Genomic DNA, 16,792 nt, shown 5'->3' on the forward strand with positions numbered 1-16,792 from the left:
AAATACAACCTGGTTAATAACCCTGAAAGGCACAAGTGGCCAACAAGTGGCCACACATCCCGGTTGTGCCCCAGCTGAATCCTTACTAAAGCCAATGCACAAAGTGAATATAGCTAATCTAGGCTGCAGATATGAGATGAGGAAGGTGGAGAAGACAGTATGTGCATGAACTAGCTATCCTTAGTTCCCTAAAGATAGCAGTATGGCCCTTAGTTTCGTTAAAGGGAGGGATATCCTACTACCTTTATGTTCCATCAGAAACAGAAAAGAGAGAGAAATGAGAATTTCCAAGCAAAGAAGTGAAGGACAAATCCTAGATGTTGCTAACCTCCCTTTGAAATGGCTGGGAAGTAAATCTGATGAGCTCGTCCATACTGGGACACAGAATAACAGGGGAAGAAAGTTTGAAATCAACTCTTCTAGTGAAATGATGCAAATAACACAGCTGAGATAGTATAGCTCTGAGTACTGGATGCAATGTTCTCAGCCATAACCTCTCTCCTGAATGTTTTTCCGACCCTGCTAAAGAAATCAGACTGCCTTTTCAGTGTGCTCTGCCACTTCATTTCTATGCATAAAGCTTTGGAGACAAGAAGGGAGGATGACCTTAAGAAAGGTTGTTTTAATTGATCAGCCTTTTCCTAAGTTGATTCTTTTATGTTTCTCCAAAGGTTTTGTCTCCTCTGTCTGACTCCATCCTGGCAGAGAAGACAGTGACTGTGCTAGATGACAAAGTGACCATAACAGACCTTGGAGTCCAGCTGGTGGCTGGGCTTTCACTCTTTCTTCAGCCAAGTGCAGCAAGTAGTCGGGCTATTGTGGCTACAACCATTGCCCAAGAGCTGCTTCATACTCCTAAGCAGGTAGAGTACACTCCATATTTACTGTTCTTGCCATTTGGGATGGGGCAGTGTTTTATCAACGTGAGTACAGATGACAATTCATAACAAGTTTAGAAGTTAGACTTTAAAGTATAGGGTGTAGTACACGTCCATGTCAATTGCTTTCCTCTAGAGGTACTCTGGAATTGTCTTCTCATTTCTTCCCTTCAAACATGGACTTAATCTGCAGTAAAAGTTCTGACTACACTGAAGTTGATATTATTTACATTTTTAATACCCTTCCTTTAAACGATGCAACATCTGTTATTTTCACGACACGGGCAGTCTTTGGACAGTGATTGTCGTTTGCTATATGAGCATGCCTTTGTTTTCCATGCCAGAGAGCACAGAGCTCTGTGTCACAACAATTTAATATTTTGAGGAGCTATAAAATAGAGGCAGAAGATAGCCAAATACATTTCTTTTCCCTCCTGGAGTCACGGCAGACTGCCAGGTTCCTCTCTCCTTTTATTTTTTAGATGGATTTTGGGGGGTTTGTCATTCAGTTCATTAGGGTATCCCTGTGCTGATCCTACTTAATTTAAGCCAGCAAATTTCCATCTCTCTAAAGGGAGTCTTTCAAGCAGCATTTTCAGGTCACAACCCACATGGAAAAGAAGATTGGAGAACACCACCAGATCGAGGCAATGGTTGCTCTGGAACAGATTAAAAACGAGGATCAGTAGCAGTGGAACAAGCTGTATGTTCATTGCTCTTTCAGTCAGTTGATTTGAAGAGTGGGACCGGGGACCATGCAATTAACTCTGTCCACAGCTACTCCTCTCACAGAAACTGTATTTCATCTCACATCGATAGGGAGAGTCTCAAGTCAAGTTTTATGGCCCATTTTCATGATTATTGCTACCTAATTTTCTGGAACATAAAAATAATTTAGATTGTTTTATAACTTAGTGACAGGAAAATGTCCAAACTAGAAGGACATGTTGCCCATCTGTTCCATTTACTGCATCCTGTAAACATAAGAATCTTATGTAATTAACCCATTTATACCCCTCTCCAGGGCTTAGAAACCATGTCTGACATATTGTCTTCAGACAAAAAATGTAAAAGCAAAAGCTAAAGCACGCCTAACCCAATTCTGTTATGTAGGACAGAGCACCATTTGTCCTGCAGCATCATTGGAAGAATCATGGCTCTGATTGCAGATAAAAGAGCTTGTGAATCTGGAAAGGTTGCACAGATATGTTGTCAACTTCTCAGATTTATAGATAATCTGTCCTGAGTAAGCAAAGATATTTATCAACATCAGGTTATGGCATATTATGACAGGGCATTTCAGTAGTGCACAACATGACATCTCATATTGTATTATGGCATGGCGGCATGATATGACATGTCATTATATATCACTACAGTTGGCAAGTTATAATACAAAAGAGTAAAAATGTGTAAACGTGGTTTGTTTTGAAATTATTTTTCCCAGCATCTGTGTTATGGAACAATTTTAGTGAAATATTTTGTTGAAGCTGATGGTCTTCTGCGAGACAATTTCAGTTTCCTCAGAGTGGCACATTTCTGATACAGAAGTGACTGGGCATATCAGGCTCCCTTTCTGAGCAATGCCTTCTGCTTCTGGTACTGCTGGGCGGTGTGGGGTGCTGCTGTCCCTGCTGTCCTCTTCTTGGGCCTACAAATAGCACCATGCATCATGCTCACTGAAGATACCGACTGTAAAACAGGAGGCAAGAGAAAATCAAGCACCTTATTCTCAGTAAAAGAAGTTTAAAATCTGTTGTTTCTTCTCCAGACTCTGTCTGGAAAAAACCCAGGGCCTAGACTCTGTTAGAAGGCAGTGGAAAACGTTCTCTACACTGGGATCTGGAACACCCAAGGAAATCTGGTTGCTTAGTAGCAATCCCAAATTAGTCAGTCTTTCCCACTCCTTCTATGCACGGCGCCTTCTGTCCCAGTTTCCTGCACACAGCAGCAGGTTCTTGTGGAATCCCACTTCAGCCTCTGCTTCTCCTTCCAGCTCCTCCAGCAGTCTGGAGCCTGCCCACCCCATTGCCTCTGCTTGTCTTCCCACCACCTCCTCTTCACCAGGAGGAAGAGTATCCCGCCTGCTTCCCAACAGAAGGCTTTACTGGGAGCATCACTCCTCACTTATTTGTGAGGGTCGTTCCTGCTCAAGCACTGTGAGTGCGGTCCTGATCCTGGTCATGGCAGGTCACTGTGGAACTCCAGCACAGTCCCTCGTTACTGGGGCACTTCCGCAGTGCCTTCATCCCGGAGGCCTGAGCTAATTCCACGTACTGTGCAATTCACTTCCTACCTTATTGTAAGCCACTCATTTGTTCTCAAGCCTAAATCTTACTCAGCCTATAGACAGAGCTTGCCCGACGAAGGGCTGTTGAAAAGAGACCTTAGGGACTTTGCATTTGCATCACCAAAAAAATAAGACAGGAATAGATTTCACACTAGAAAATACATTGAAGGAAATAGTCTTAGCATAGGAGTGGCCTGTCGAGTCACATACATCTTTTCCTTTCGTTTGCAGTTTGAATGAAGGATATAACATTTAAGTCACTTGCCCTTAAAAGAATTAATGCAAATGTAGCAGTGCTTGTGGCTAAATTTTGCAGGAAGAGACTCGTGATTTGGAGTATACCAGCTGAGATCCTTACTGAGCTGGAATTTCAGAAGGCAAGTGCTGAGTGTTTTCTGAAAATCAAGGCCTTTTGAAAGAGGGTTTTTTTCAAGGGAGCAGCCCAGAACTAAGCATATACTTGAATGTTGCAAGGCCTTAGTTATTTAAGTGTGTCTTTTCCTCTCAAACAAGTTTACAAAAAGGCCCAAGTAACTCATGCAAACCTTACTGATGCAACTGAAAAACTAAACAACAGTTAAGATAGCTGAAGGTTTTATTTTTCTCAGGGATGATTGCATATGTCTCAGCATTGTTATATGGAAAAAACAGTCAATGTGTTCTTAGTCAATGTCGTGGTTTAACTCCGGCCAGCAACTAAGCCCCACCCAGCCGCTCGCTCACTCCCCCCACAGCAGGATGGGGGAGAGAATCGGAAGGGTGAAAGTGAGAAAACTTGTGAGTTGAGATAAAGACAGTTTAATAGGGAAAGCAAAAGCCACGCACGCAAGCAAAGCAAACCAAGGCATTCCTTCACTCCTTCCCATGGGCAGGCAGGGGTTCAGCCATCTCCAGGAAAGCAGGGCTCCATCACGCCTAACGGGGACTTGGGAAGACAAACGCCATCGCTCCGAATGTCCCCCCCTTCCCTCTTCTCCCCCAGCTTTACATGCTGAGCATGATGGCATGTGGTGTGGAACAGCCCTTTGGGCATTGGGGTCAGCTGTCCCGGCCGTGTCCCCTCCCAACTCCTTGTGTAAGCACTGCTCAGCAGTAACTAAAATATCCCTGTATTATCAACGCTGTTTCCAGCACAAATCCAAATCATAGCCCTATGCTAGCTACTATAAAGAAAATTAGCCCAGCCAAAACCAGCACAGTCAAATATTTTCCTTGGCTCCACTTTAGCACCTTCAACAGCCAAGCTTCGACATAGATTCACAAACGTCCTTGGGTAGTTGGTAGTCTGGCAGGCACAGTATTGTCCCTAGCAGATTAAGCAGTACATCTGTATAGTGCAATGGAAGACATAAAGCGTTATACAGATTGTGCTATTGCACATCTTTCAATATCGTAGGAATGAATTTAGTATTTTTGCTGTGACTTTCTTTCAATGAATATAATGACTAGATTAGGTCCTTGATTATGAAGACTGCACCATGTCTGCATAAGTAGCACAAAGCAGCCAAAACACAAGTCCTGAAAAGCTGGCAATTTCTCCAAATACTTAGCAACCTAAAGAAGGTAAGCTAAATTTTTTTATCTTGGATGCCTTAAGTTAGATATCTTTATCTATAGGTGGGCAACTAATTACCTGAGGTGACGAGGTGACCTTGAGGGACGCTGAGCCCATAATTCCTTTTTTTTTTATATCAATGGGGAGCTCATTGACACTGAAAAGTGGATCAATGATTTAGGTGCCTAAAAACAAATGCAGGTTGACCAACTTTTAAGTATCAAAGTTGAAATATCTTCTGAAAATTTGGAAGCTGTAGCTGTGAGCAGTCTATTTTTAGTGGCCATCTGCTCAGGTAGGAAAGCTGTTCCATTTGGCTTGGTGACTGTTGTTAAAATCAACACTGCCATCTTAAAGGCCTCTCCAAAATGTAAATAAAAGAAAACCTACAGTGTTTAAGTGTTTTCTGATCTGAGTGAGCTTCAAGGACTCTTACATTTCAGCTGGCTCTGCAGGGAAACTCACAGTTTTTCATCACTGTAGGATATTGCATGTGGTCTAATGAACTGAAATGGGAGAGTGGATAGAATAAAAGAAAGAAAAAAGAAAGCCTTTAATAAATAGCTGTGTGTGTTAATCTATCTCTCAGTGCTGCTGGAAAACTGCAGACATTTTCTGAGGGAAAAAAGAGCAATGTTAGCGCTTTCTAAAGGCCAAGTTCTGCTCTTTCACAGGTGTAGCTCCCGTTGGCATCAGTGACCAGACGCAGGCCTGTGAGGCCATCCGTAACCTCAGGCAGTGTCCCCCGAGATGTCAGCTCTCCCTCTGAGCGGAGGCGAGGGTGCTCAGCACCACCTGAATCAGGGCAACGAGCTGGACTCGCTTGCACATCCCTGCCTTTCGGAGTGACACAATAATGTGCTGGTTTAGCTTATGTCCTTCGTGCAAACTAGTTCTGGGAGTTCACTGACATCTCGCAGTTAAGTAACAGGTATTAGGAGTATTTTTATGGTGTGGATTCATTACCCCATTCTGGCAGTATAAATTACACTTAAATTGTATTTCTATCTTCTTTAAACTGACAAAGCAATGTAATGCCTCACAAGTATGACAAAGGAATTAAGCAGCATGGGAAAGGGAGAAAGGATGTATTGTTAGATAAGAATCTGAATTCTTCCCTTGCAAATACAAGCAAATTCCCACTGGAAAGGAATGTCACATTAGCAGATTGGACAAAAAGGAGAGAAAGAAATACACAGTAGGGGAATGCATGGTTTGAATTAAGATCTGAGTCTTGGCTGCCTTTCATTTCCACATTGTAACGATCAAGCCCAATTTTTACTACACAAGCCACAGGCTTAAAAATAAATGCACATGTAATACTTTGATATTTCATGTGATAAAATTGCTAGGGAAACCCATTTCAGCATTCAAGTCCCCAGACAGAACAATCAGAGCTGGTCTAATAGAAGCTGCTGAGAACAGTATTCCCTTGCCTTTATTTGAGGGAGGGATGTATTTGTTTTCTGCAGAGCCATCCATTTCTTTCCTTTGGTGTCCTGCCTCACTCCAGGACTATTGCAGCTGACCCCAGCAATTGAGGGCTTATTCACAAATACTTTTATTTGTGCCTTAGTGAATGAAGACCATTAAAAGGCCTCTTTATTCTGGGCATGGAATAAAATCAAATATACTGATCAGTCCTTACATCTGTGTTTCTAAGCAGTAGAATTCTCTAAAATGCAACCAGTTCTACACACTTTACGCCCCTATTTTTTGCTTGAAGAATATAAGATAGCATGCCCTGGTGTCAAGCTGACCCCAGCTTTTTTGAGGAGGTATTGAAGGACACACTGTAATCAGCGACTGTGATGCTACAGATGGGCTCAGTGGAACGTCCTAAGATAAGCAGACTTTCAAATGCTGTATGATGCTTTAGAGGGCAAAATAATCATCAGTGTGGCTCCCAGATTGTCACAGGCAACTCGTGCGAGTCCCAGCACAGTGGGACTCATTAGATCTCTGTATGATGGGCTTTCTACTGAGCTTCCAAACCAGCTCTGCTTCCTGCATTCAGGTTGCCTTTGGAGTGTGAGCCTCCTTGTTTTATCTAGGTGGAACAGACGCAGCCAGCAAACAATAGTGTTTGTGGTGACTCATACGGCAGGGTTTGAAGTATTCCAGGTCAGGCAATGCAGAGCTCCTCGGGGACTCGGTTTCCATTAGTGCCATGTTACTGCTGGACCCTGGTAATTTCCCCTTTGTTTTACCCACCTAAACATAACAAGTGGATAACAGGGGAGATAAAACTACTAGCAAAATGCAAGTTTATCCAAGAAGACTTATCAAGTGGCATCTTTGGACTGATAAGCAGCGATGTAATTCAAGGCCAGAAAAGGTGGTGGAGCTGCAGCAGATCAAGAAGACCTGGCCAACTTGCTGATCTGGCGTGTAGTTATACCTGGAATGGAGGAAGAGAACAGCAAAGGCACAAGGGAAAATGTAGGCAAAATGTGTCTCGATAAAGAAAGTTTTTTATGTGCTTAGGGAAAGCATGATATTCGATAATCAACAGTGGTTGTGGGAAACAGTTTCTTTATCTCCTCTGGACTGGATTTTGCTGTCATTACCATGATCATGTTACGTTGTACATTATCTGACTCACTTCACATCATCACAGTCACCATATAAATCATCCTGTTCTCTGAGAGACGCTGGCACTAATGTGTAGCTGTGGTTAATTTGTTCTGGGAGTGCAACGGAGTATGCGTGTGTGTGTTTGTGTGTGCATAGGTGAAAGAGAGAGGAAAAGTGGAGGAAAGAAAGACTGGAGAGCCACCTAATCCTTCAAACTATTTGTTTATGCTTGATAATTAATGAACACAAGCATTTGTCACCTCAGTGTTGAGGGCATCAGACTAGGGGCAGCAACTTTGCAGGTAAGAGGGCTCCAATCCATCTCCATCTGCTGATGGTAATTGGAGGACCTTGTCAGAAATTCAGCAGGGATTTATTGATGCAGTACATAGGATTTGCAGAAACAGCTCTTTGAAGGACATGGTACTAAATCATTTCTTTTTTCTTTCTTTTTTTCTTTTTAGCTTTTCAGAATTTATAATCATGTGGGAAATTCACTTCCTTCCCCTGCCTTCAGCTTTCCTTTAACAATGTGAATGAGAGGAGATGATCTCTTGCCAAATCGAATATTTGGGCTGATACAGTATACTTTGGCAGGATTTGAGACTCTGTCCCTCTTTCTCTCATTTGTTTTCTTTCCCTTTTAATTAATGCTGTCTGTAGTATAAGCATGACAATGTTTTGTTGTGAAAAAATTGATTCTTCCTATGAAAAAAGGGTCTTTTGGAAATAAAACACAACAATGCTGGTTGAAAATAATGGCTAAGCTATTGCACACCTCTGCTGTCTATAGTAAATCACATGTGTGCCAGCAAATTTCAGCTGATGGCCATTTCATTTTTCTCTATCTCTGCTTCATAAAACCAGGAATGCAGAATAGTGGAGAAATAGTGTCAAGAATAAAAGTTGTTTTGAAGTTGCTTACAACTTTGTCAAATTCTAGCCATGTGGGCTGAATTTTTCCATGCTGGCTACCTCCTGATCTGAAAGGTGCCTGAGGGCTGTTAAAGCATACAGGAATCAAGGTATCTTGGAGAAGACAGGACAGAAGAATATATGGCTCCTCATACATGTTCCTCTCCCGTGTCTGGATGGAGACCCCAGATCCCTCAGAGGTGCTGCTCTACCACCACCAAAACCTACTTGCATAGTAAGGGCCATAATCAGATCTGGGGCTCTGCAGTGCTAGGTATGCTGTGTTTGGCTATTAAGGAATGCACGAAGGATTTAGTAATGTAAATCCTTTTGCAGAGATGTGGAATTATGGAAGTCCTCAGCGGAGCTGGGAGGAGGCACAGGCCTCATAATTTACAACCTTAACTGTACAAAATTCTGCGCTTATTTTCTCATTCTGCTCTCCAAAAGAGAGCACCGCTGGCAGACAGTGTCAAGCCTGTTGTGATATATGCTTGAAATGATGCTGGTGTTTTTGCCTTCCGTAGATTGATGAAAAGTGAGTGTATCTTTCACACCTCCCCGATGGTACACGAGGCTGTCCTCTTCTTTTAGGGAGAAGGAAGGCAACAGGGTGTTGAATTGCCAGAGAAGATGCATCTTTTTCTCTCTATGCATATCCATTTAAAAAAAAACCAAACCCCTTTCCTATCCCACTACTGGGTTTGCTCTGCTACAGATTTCGATGATATAAATTTAAGCTGTGCCCTGCAGCTTTATATTTCTGTCTGTTCAGCCATTTCAGGGTTGTTCCTCTAATGAAAGATCAGCTGTTTTCATCTCCTTCCGCAGTTCACCCTTCCCAGCTACCCTGGCTCCGTTTCAGGTGTTTGAAGTGCATTTGAATCACCAGGAACTTTGCCTTCTTTCCTCTTGTACCACGACTTATTTTTTCTTCTTTTAGTCCCTCAAGAACTTGCTGATAGCACTTTGGAAATCAAATATTCAGTATAGTCCAACCTTCTGCACAGCTAAATGCCCCTTGCTGTTTTCATTGAAAAGCTTTAAATCTAACTAGAAGGGTAGCAATTCCCTTTGTTTATAACCATAGCGTAACAAATTGCAGCCAATTGAAAACCATATTAGGTTGTAAATTTGTATTATGACTGGACGTTAACAGGGTGGCAATGTTTTTCCCTGATGGTGATTTTCAGCCCAGTTGTTCTGATGTACCCAAGTGTAAAGTTATTAGGGCCATCTGCGGTTTAAGTCTGGGAAGAAAAGAACTTCGGTTTTGTGTGAAGTTCCACTCCGGCAATCTGCCTGCATGTCTGCTGGCTAAACAGGCAAGACACAGAGCAAATGAAAAAATAAAATCTCCTGCAAAGAAAGCTACTGAGACGTGGAGAAGTAAATATCTATATCATCTGGATGGGATTTCAAATGGCAAAGAGCTGACCTCTAGCTTTGTGTTTGCTTCTAATGACGACTTCTAACAGTGCTACCTGCAGAGAACAAAGACAATCCAATTAAATCCAGGCCATTTGTGTTTTTGTCGTAGAGATCATACCAGAATCCCCATCTTCCTCTCCTTGACACAGAAATGCGGTGGACTTTTTAATTATCTCAAGGATAAAGAGTGTTTTACTTAAAACAAACCTTTCTCCTGCAAAATGGCAAATGTTCCGTGAGTCTTTTTTTTTTCAGGTGAATCTTCTGCTCCAACCATTTCCACGATACTGTGGTAGCTCCTTATTCCTGCTAAGATATTTATGCCTTGTTTAATTTGACAGCTCCCTGTGACACCTGTGCATGGGGAACATGAGGAAAATAAGTGTTCTGTCAAGTGCCTCTAGTAGTTTTTCTGGTTTGTCTCTTTCAGATTTTGTATGACAGGAATGACTTTCTTTATAAATCATGTAAATCGTAGCTTGTTAATGGGTACTTCGGTATTACGGACATCTCATATCAATTATTTTATACGTTCTTTTGCAAAACATTTGCAGGAAGGATAACAGTGGAACCTTTAGTGAAAAATGTGACCAATTTTCTGCTCCATCAGTTGAAGCTTGGTTTGCTTTAAGTGCAGTGCAGAGCCATTGTCTTCCATTTCCTCTAGCTGCCATTCAGAGCTGAGAGATTGATGAGCTGCAATGGGTTGAGCTGTTTTATTTAAGACCCTGTCTTTAACCATATCCCTCTCCTTTCAGGAAGCTGTAGTAAGCACCTGGATTCAGTTCAGCGACAGCTCTGTTACTCCGCTGGACATTTATGACTCCAAGGACTTCTCCCTTTCTGCTGTATCATTAGATGAAGCTGTTGTCTCGATCCACCAGAACGCTGCCTTAAAATGGCCAGTTGTGGCAGCAGAAGGTGAAGGTCAGGGCACGTTAATCAAGGTGGACATGATGATTTCTGAAGCCTGCCAGAAGTCCAAGAGGAAAAGTGTCCTGGCTGTGGGGAATGGCAACATCAAAGTCAAGTTTGGCCAGAATGACGCAGACTCCGATACAGGTGGAGATTATGATGCTGACGAGATTGAAAACCACGCTAGCGACCGGCGGCACAAAGTGTCAGATCAGGAACGGTATGGCCAGGATGGACGATATTATGGTAGCTCTTCAGCAGAGCGAGAGGAAGGCGCCATCAGGAAAGTCAGCACCACAGCAAAATCCGTAATAAAAAATAAAGTAATTAAAAACAATAGGCTGGATGGTGGCAAACTCTTGGACGATAGCCAGCTGCAGAACATTCCTATAGACTTCACCAACTTCCCTGCTCAAGTAGACCTCCCAAAAGGCAATGCCGGCATGGAGGAAAATGACCTGGTGCAGACACCTAGGGGCCTTAGCGATTTGGAGATCGGGATGTATGCTCTGCTAGGGGTCTTCTGCCTGGCTATTCTAGTCTTCCTAATAAACTGTGCAACATTTGCACTGAAGTACCGTCACAAGCAGGTTCTGGTGGAAGGACAGGCCACCATGACCCATTCCCATGACTGGGTCTGGCTGGGAAATGAAGCAGAACTGCTGGAGAACACAGCAGATGCATCACCTCAGCAGGATGAGCACACGACTATTATCGACCGAGGCTCGGGTTGTGAGGAGAGCAACCAGCTCCTCAATGGCAGTGCTCAGAAGAACATTCAGAGCCAGGTTCACAGGTGTGCTGACTCAGGGGGCAAGCTTGGAAAGCAACAGAAATCTGAACCTTTACATTCGCCGACATCTAAACGGAAGCGGGTAAAATTCACGACATTCACTACCATCCCACCCGACGATGGTTGTCCTACTGTCAACTCAATTCTAAGTAGCAATGACGATGACATTAAGTGGGTGTGCCAGGATATGGACCTGGGGGACTCCAAAGAGATACGAAACTACATGGAGAAGTTCAAAGACAAAGTGTAGCTCCTTGCTGGTTTTTTGGGTTTAACCACACCTTGATGCCTTCAGTTCTACAGTATATATTGGGACAGAAGAGGGGGAGGGGAAGGAATCACCAGGAGAAATGATGAGGCAGTTTTTATAATCAGGGAAAGAAATTTGCCAAACTCTCCATGGTTTGTTTTCGCTTTTCACTTTGTTTTGTTTTTCCAGCGGTTATTCTGCTACTCATGGATTTAGGAAGTGGAATAGAAATAGCAGAAAGGAACAAGGAAATGGTATGACCGGTATGATGAAATGGGCAAGATGAGGTTGTGAAAATTTGTTTTATGGGTCATACAAATAATAACGATAGTAACATTTCAAAGTACCAAAAATACTTGTAGAAAGAAAAGAGAGAATATAAGAGCATGAAAAGAATAAGCAAGAGGCAAACAATAACTTGTCTGTATTTCTAATAAAACATCACAGTTATGGACATATGACCCACAAGGAGACTTTAGATCGTTACTCAAGCTGTTTCTTTTTATTCCTTCATTTGAAGTGAAGATGTGTCTTTGGCATTACATATGAAGGAGGAAGAAATTACCTGGTATTTTTATTTTTACTTTTCTGTTTGTCTTGTAAGTTGAAACAGAATAATTTTCCTTCTTGTATTTTTCTTTTAAATATCTTAAAACCAGGAAAATTTTCAATTCACTAAGTTCACAGTGGACCAAGAACATTCTGTTTCTAAGTGAGCTATAAATAATCTCCTGTCATTTAAAGAATTCAGGGGATAAGTATTGACTAATAAGTTCCATGTGGTGTCTCTTCTGAAAGCCTAAGCCTCCATTGTTTCACCCTAGCTAGAAATATGTTCTGTTTGGAAGAAGTATTCATTTTACTTTCAGGTTTGGATTGTTTATTTAGTTGTTTGTTTTAAATTTCCACAACCAAAGTTCCCGTGTTTCACCAAGGGAAGAAGGTGCTGTTTTATGTTAGCGTTTAGAAGCAACAACTGATGGGAGTGCCCCACTGGTGCATTTTAAATGTACCTGCAACCGAGACTGTCACAGGCCAAATATGTACAGCCTGGATTTGGGGGGGTTTTGCCAAGTCCATGAATTCATAATTTCATTCTGTAGTTTTCCGTTTATTCTAATGTCACCAGCTCTCATCAAGCTCTGAAAGCTAGAAGAAGAATGGACAGAAAGACATTGATTGTCCCCAAACTTTTATTTCCTTGTACTGGGAGAGCTGGCCTCTGGACAGACTGTTGGAAGGGAGGGAAATATTGCTGAAGCAAGATCAAGAAATATGTGGAGCTATTTTATAGATTTGTTTTTGCCATTGGACCAGCTAAGACTGAAAATTTTAGACTAGATTGTAAAGCTGATGTTTTGAATAAAAAAATACAAGACTAGTAATAAATCTGAAGCAAATACAAAACGGAGTCGTAGATTTGGTGTGTAAACTGGCAGAACTGTGTTGACTCAGTGCCAGTTTACACTAGCGGAGGACACAGATCAAAATGTATGCAATGAGGAAACCACTGTCATCAAAACCTTTTGTAACTGAAAGGAAGATGGTATATCCAGCCTTTTGGAAAGCAGTATTATGTCCTGACTGTTAGCTGGAAGCACTTGCATTGTCCTGTCTTTACCCATGTATTTCTTTTTTTTTTATTATTACTAAACTCAGTAGTTTGGGTTTTTTACTTGGACAAAATCAATCCTGCCACCCAGTAACATAGATGGACGTTTTAACAAGATATGCCTAGTATGCATTGTAGACTGAAAGAATGTAATATTTATTTATACATGTTATACGAATTGTAATTAAAATGCTTTACATGGCTTGACAAATTAACCTCTCTTTTCTGAGGGGAGGGGGCTCCTTCTGTCATTTCTGTGTTGAAGTACTGCATCCGCTGCCTAACAGCTGAAACAAAATTTAAGCCGCTTTCTGAAGAGAGGAGAATAGAGATGTATGAAAGTTTTTCACTGCTGTGACCCTTCTTTTGTGAAGCGCTTTCCCTTCCCACCCAACATGTGGTGATGATGATGGATGGCGGGAGAAGGCAGCAGTCAGGCACAGTTCATGGCAGTGTCACTATTCATCTTGTTCATCTTCATGCCTACCATCAGCACGAACAACTCCAGGACTCTTGCCTCTGATGTGTGCAACTTTTGTGCAGCCCAGTCATAATTAATTATGTTGCTTCTCTGATTGATACAGTAGGTTCAGATGGAAGCAAGTTTCACTGAATCACAACTGACATATACAAAGCACCCTGCGTCCCAAAGGACCCCAAGCTACTTTACAGGCTAAGCACAGTGATGCATCAGCCACACCTCAGGGATCAGTATATCTTCCCAGGAAAACGCAGGTGTCTCTGCGGTGAAAAAGGCATTTACAGCACGGAGCTGCAAAATACAACAGCAGAGGAACAAGAAAGATAGTATGGAGTAAAAATAATACACCGTGGCTGCACAGAATATAATTGTTCAAAGTGCATTTGTCAGAAGGCTCTTGATGTGCTGAACAGCCCCTGTTACGGCACACAGGGCAAGAATGGCATCGCCAGTAACCCAGTGCTCCCGAGCACTTTCTGGTCTACTGGGACAGCACTGGCTGGAGAGCAGAGGGGTAATGACTAAATCACTCTTGCCAGTCCAGGCACCCTGACTTTGCTCTTTGCTTTCGGCAGCTGAGGCTTTATAGGATCAGAAGAAAAAAGGGTATCTCCATCTAGCATGAAGAGTTGGCTACTGAGAGAAAACCTTGTGAGGAGAATTCGTCGTGCTCTGTATTTTCATGATGACTTGTGCAGGTCTTTCGTGGTCTTGCTATCTCACCACGTTGTCTAAGAAAAGTATTCCACAGTGAATGAAAACATTACTCCTAATTCACCTCCTCTCCAAAAGCTCAAGTGCTTTTTTCAAGAAAGAAAAACGTGTCTTCATTGAAATTAAAAAGGGGGGGGAAATCAAAGTTTCCCATGAGAAACTATTTTGCAATTCCTTTTCAAAAACAGTGATGTGAATTTTTGTTGCAAGACAAGCTCCTGTATTAATGCAACTCAGACTGGATTCAACATTCCCAAAGAGGAGCAGAGCTCTTCTGTTATGAACAGAAAAATTATAGCTTATTCATTGTTTCAATATTCATTGAAATAATCACTATTTTTTGCCTTTTGTTTGTTGACTGCATGTATAGTTCTCCCTTGTCTGTAGGTTCAGACTTAGGCAGTTTGTTTGAAATAACTACCCTTTGGAAAAATTAATTTTAATATACAGCGATGATCATTGTGGCATTGGCCAGTCCACACACGATGCCTCCTCGGGAGCAAGATTTCATTGACGATTAGCCATGTGGCAGGTCTCAGTGACAGTATTTTGTCATTATATTTGAATTAGAAAAAATAGTCTCTGTAGAGTCCCTCCAAAGTGGGTGGTTTCAGAGGCTTGTACACGTAGAGTCCATTGACCGCAGCCTGTTTCACTGGGTTGGAGGCTTGCCATTCACAAATACATACGGCATTTTACACACGCTGCAGATTACCATGGACATTTGCTACGGTTCTGACTTACTCTTCATCTTGTCTGTGCCATAATAATCACTTTGCAAACGCTGGTAATCACGTACAACTGCCAACGTGAGCACATGCATGGCCAAAGGGAGATGCTTAAGCAGCAGTTTCTTAAGTGCTGCAAGGGCTCAGGGGCAGTCAGCGCGGCCACTTTCCCAAAGCAAATTAAATGGCAACATAGCATCCCTGAGGCACAGAAAGTGATTTTCTCTGGTGTGTTTTTCCTAATACATGCCTGTTACTGATGTCTTTTAGTTCCTGAGTTATCAACTAAATGGACTTCAGCTAACCGCCACATTGGCAACACGGTGGGGTTTTAAATCTCTTAAGAGGAAGACACCTGACGTACTGCCTATCATCATATGACATCGTACTATAGCGAAGAAGAAGAACCACTGCTCCAGGTTCCGTACCATATATGTGGTAGTAGTTGAAGTGTGGAAAATACGTTCAGACAGGGCATGATGTGTTTAACAAGAGGCCCGCATGATGCAAGGCCTGTGATGGTTGGGGGGAGGAGGACTCGGGAAGCCTCTCCAGTCCCAAGGTCCTGCTTCAACTATTTTGTTCGTCACAACTACGGCATTTCTGTCTACATCCACACTTGCTGTACATTTGTGCGTCTCCATTGAAGCCATCTGGTAGAGCCATGCTAATTGACAGCAGCCAGGAGCCTGGACTTTTGATTTAATATATATATGAGAAGTCCCTGACTGTTTAGGAAGAGTTTTAAAGCTGCTTTGCCACAGGATAGAACTGACTTTGTGTGCTTCCCAGGATGAGGGGGTTGTTTTCCCCTGCCATGAAAGCGGGAAGAGATAAGGCTACCAGGGGGTGCTCTGGAGACACGGGTGGGATGGGGGCAACGCCTGCCTCTCCTGGCACAGCCTGCTCTCTTCCGCAGCAGCAGGAATTTTTTCATGTATCTTGATATTTCCTTTACTAGCACCTGCCAGCCTGGCTCTTTAGGATGTTGCTTCAGACAAAGCAGGGAGAGCATCTCCTGCTGCTCGCAGCAGCCTGCTGCTGTACGTACCTGCCGCCTGCGTCCGGGCTGGCTGAGCTGCAGCGGGGCTTGCTTGCTTTCCTGGAAATCTTGGCACTGTGCTTCTCTGGGCTCTTTGTAGGTCTTAAGCCCAGAGGAAGCTTAGAAGAGGCCATTGATTTTGACTCCTGTAACTCGTGGCTGAACAGGAGCATGTCTTCAAAATCGCATGGTCTTTGTAAAGGAAGGCAGGCTGTATTTGAAGAGACAACAGAGGGAATTAAAAAAAGGGAAAAACTCAGCCCTGCCTTCGCGTTTAATTTTTCTGCAGCTACAGAACACGGTGCTTCAGAGACAGAGGCAGATACTGAAATTTTTCAATTTATCTTCCACTGACCAAAAATTCCGTCAAAGCCCAATTCTGAGCGAGCCACCATAAATGATCATCTCAGCAGGGAAGAAACCACTGGGCTGTGAAATATCATTTATTTGAGAAATTCACATTGGGTCAAATGCCAGGATTTACATTTCTTAAGCTTTGCTGTGCTGCGGTTACAAAGGCACTGGGATCGGGCGCAGAGAGCTGCTCTGAACATCGCTCTTGGCAACGTGCCTCACTTGCCAGATGAGGGAATCTACGAGTGCCAGGGGTG

The 16,792-nt window shown here is 42.7% G+C and overlaps 1 protein-coding gene across 1 annotated transcript in view; it reads left to right on the forward strand.

The window, feature by feature from the left end:
• Positions 1-14,654, forward strand: part of TMEM132C (transmembrane protein 132C) — a 229,793-nt gene extending 215,139 nt beyond the window's left edge. Inside the window, exons 8-9 of the mRNA XM_075516099.1 lie at positions 672-863; positions 10,405-14,654. Of these exons, the coding sequence (XP_075372214.1) occupies positions 672-863; positions 10,405-11,604 (1,392 nt within the window). The 3' untranslated portion in view covers positions 11,605-14,654. The remainder of the gene's footprint in view (positions 1-671; positions 864-10,404) is intronic.
• Positions 14,655-16,792: the final 2,138 nt, after the last annotated feature.

The sequence above is a fragment of the Mycteria americana genome, chromosome 13 (genome assembly GCF_035582795.1).
Source record: "Mycteria americana isolate JAX WOST 10 ecotype Jacksonville Zoo and Gardens chromosome 13, USCA_MyAme_1.0, whole genome shotgun sequence".
In the NCBI taxonomy this organism is placed as follows: Eukaryota; Metazoa; Chordata; class Aves; order Ciconiiformes; family Ciconiidae; genus Mycteria; species Mycteria americana.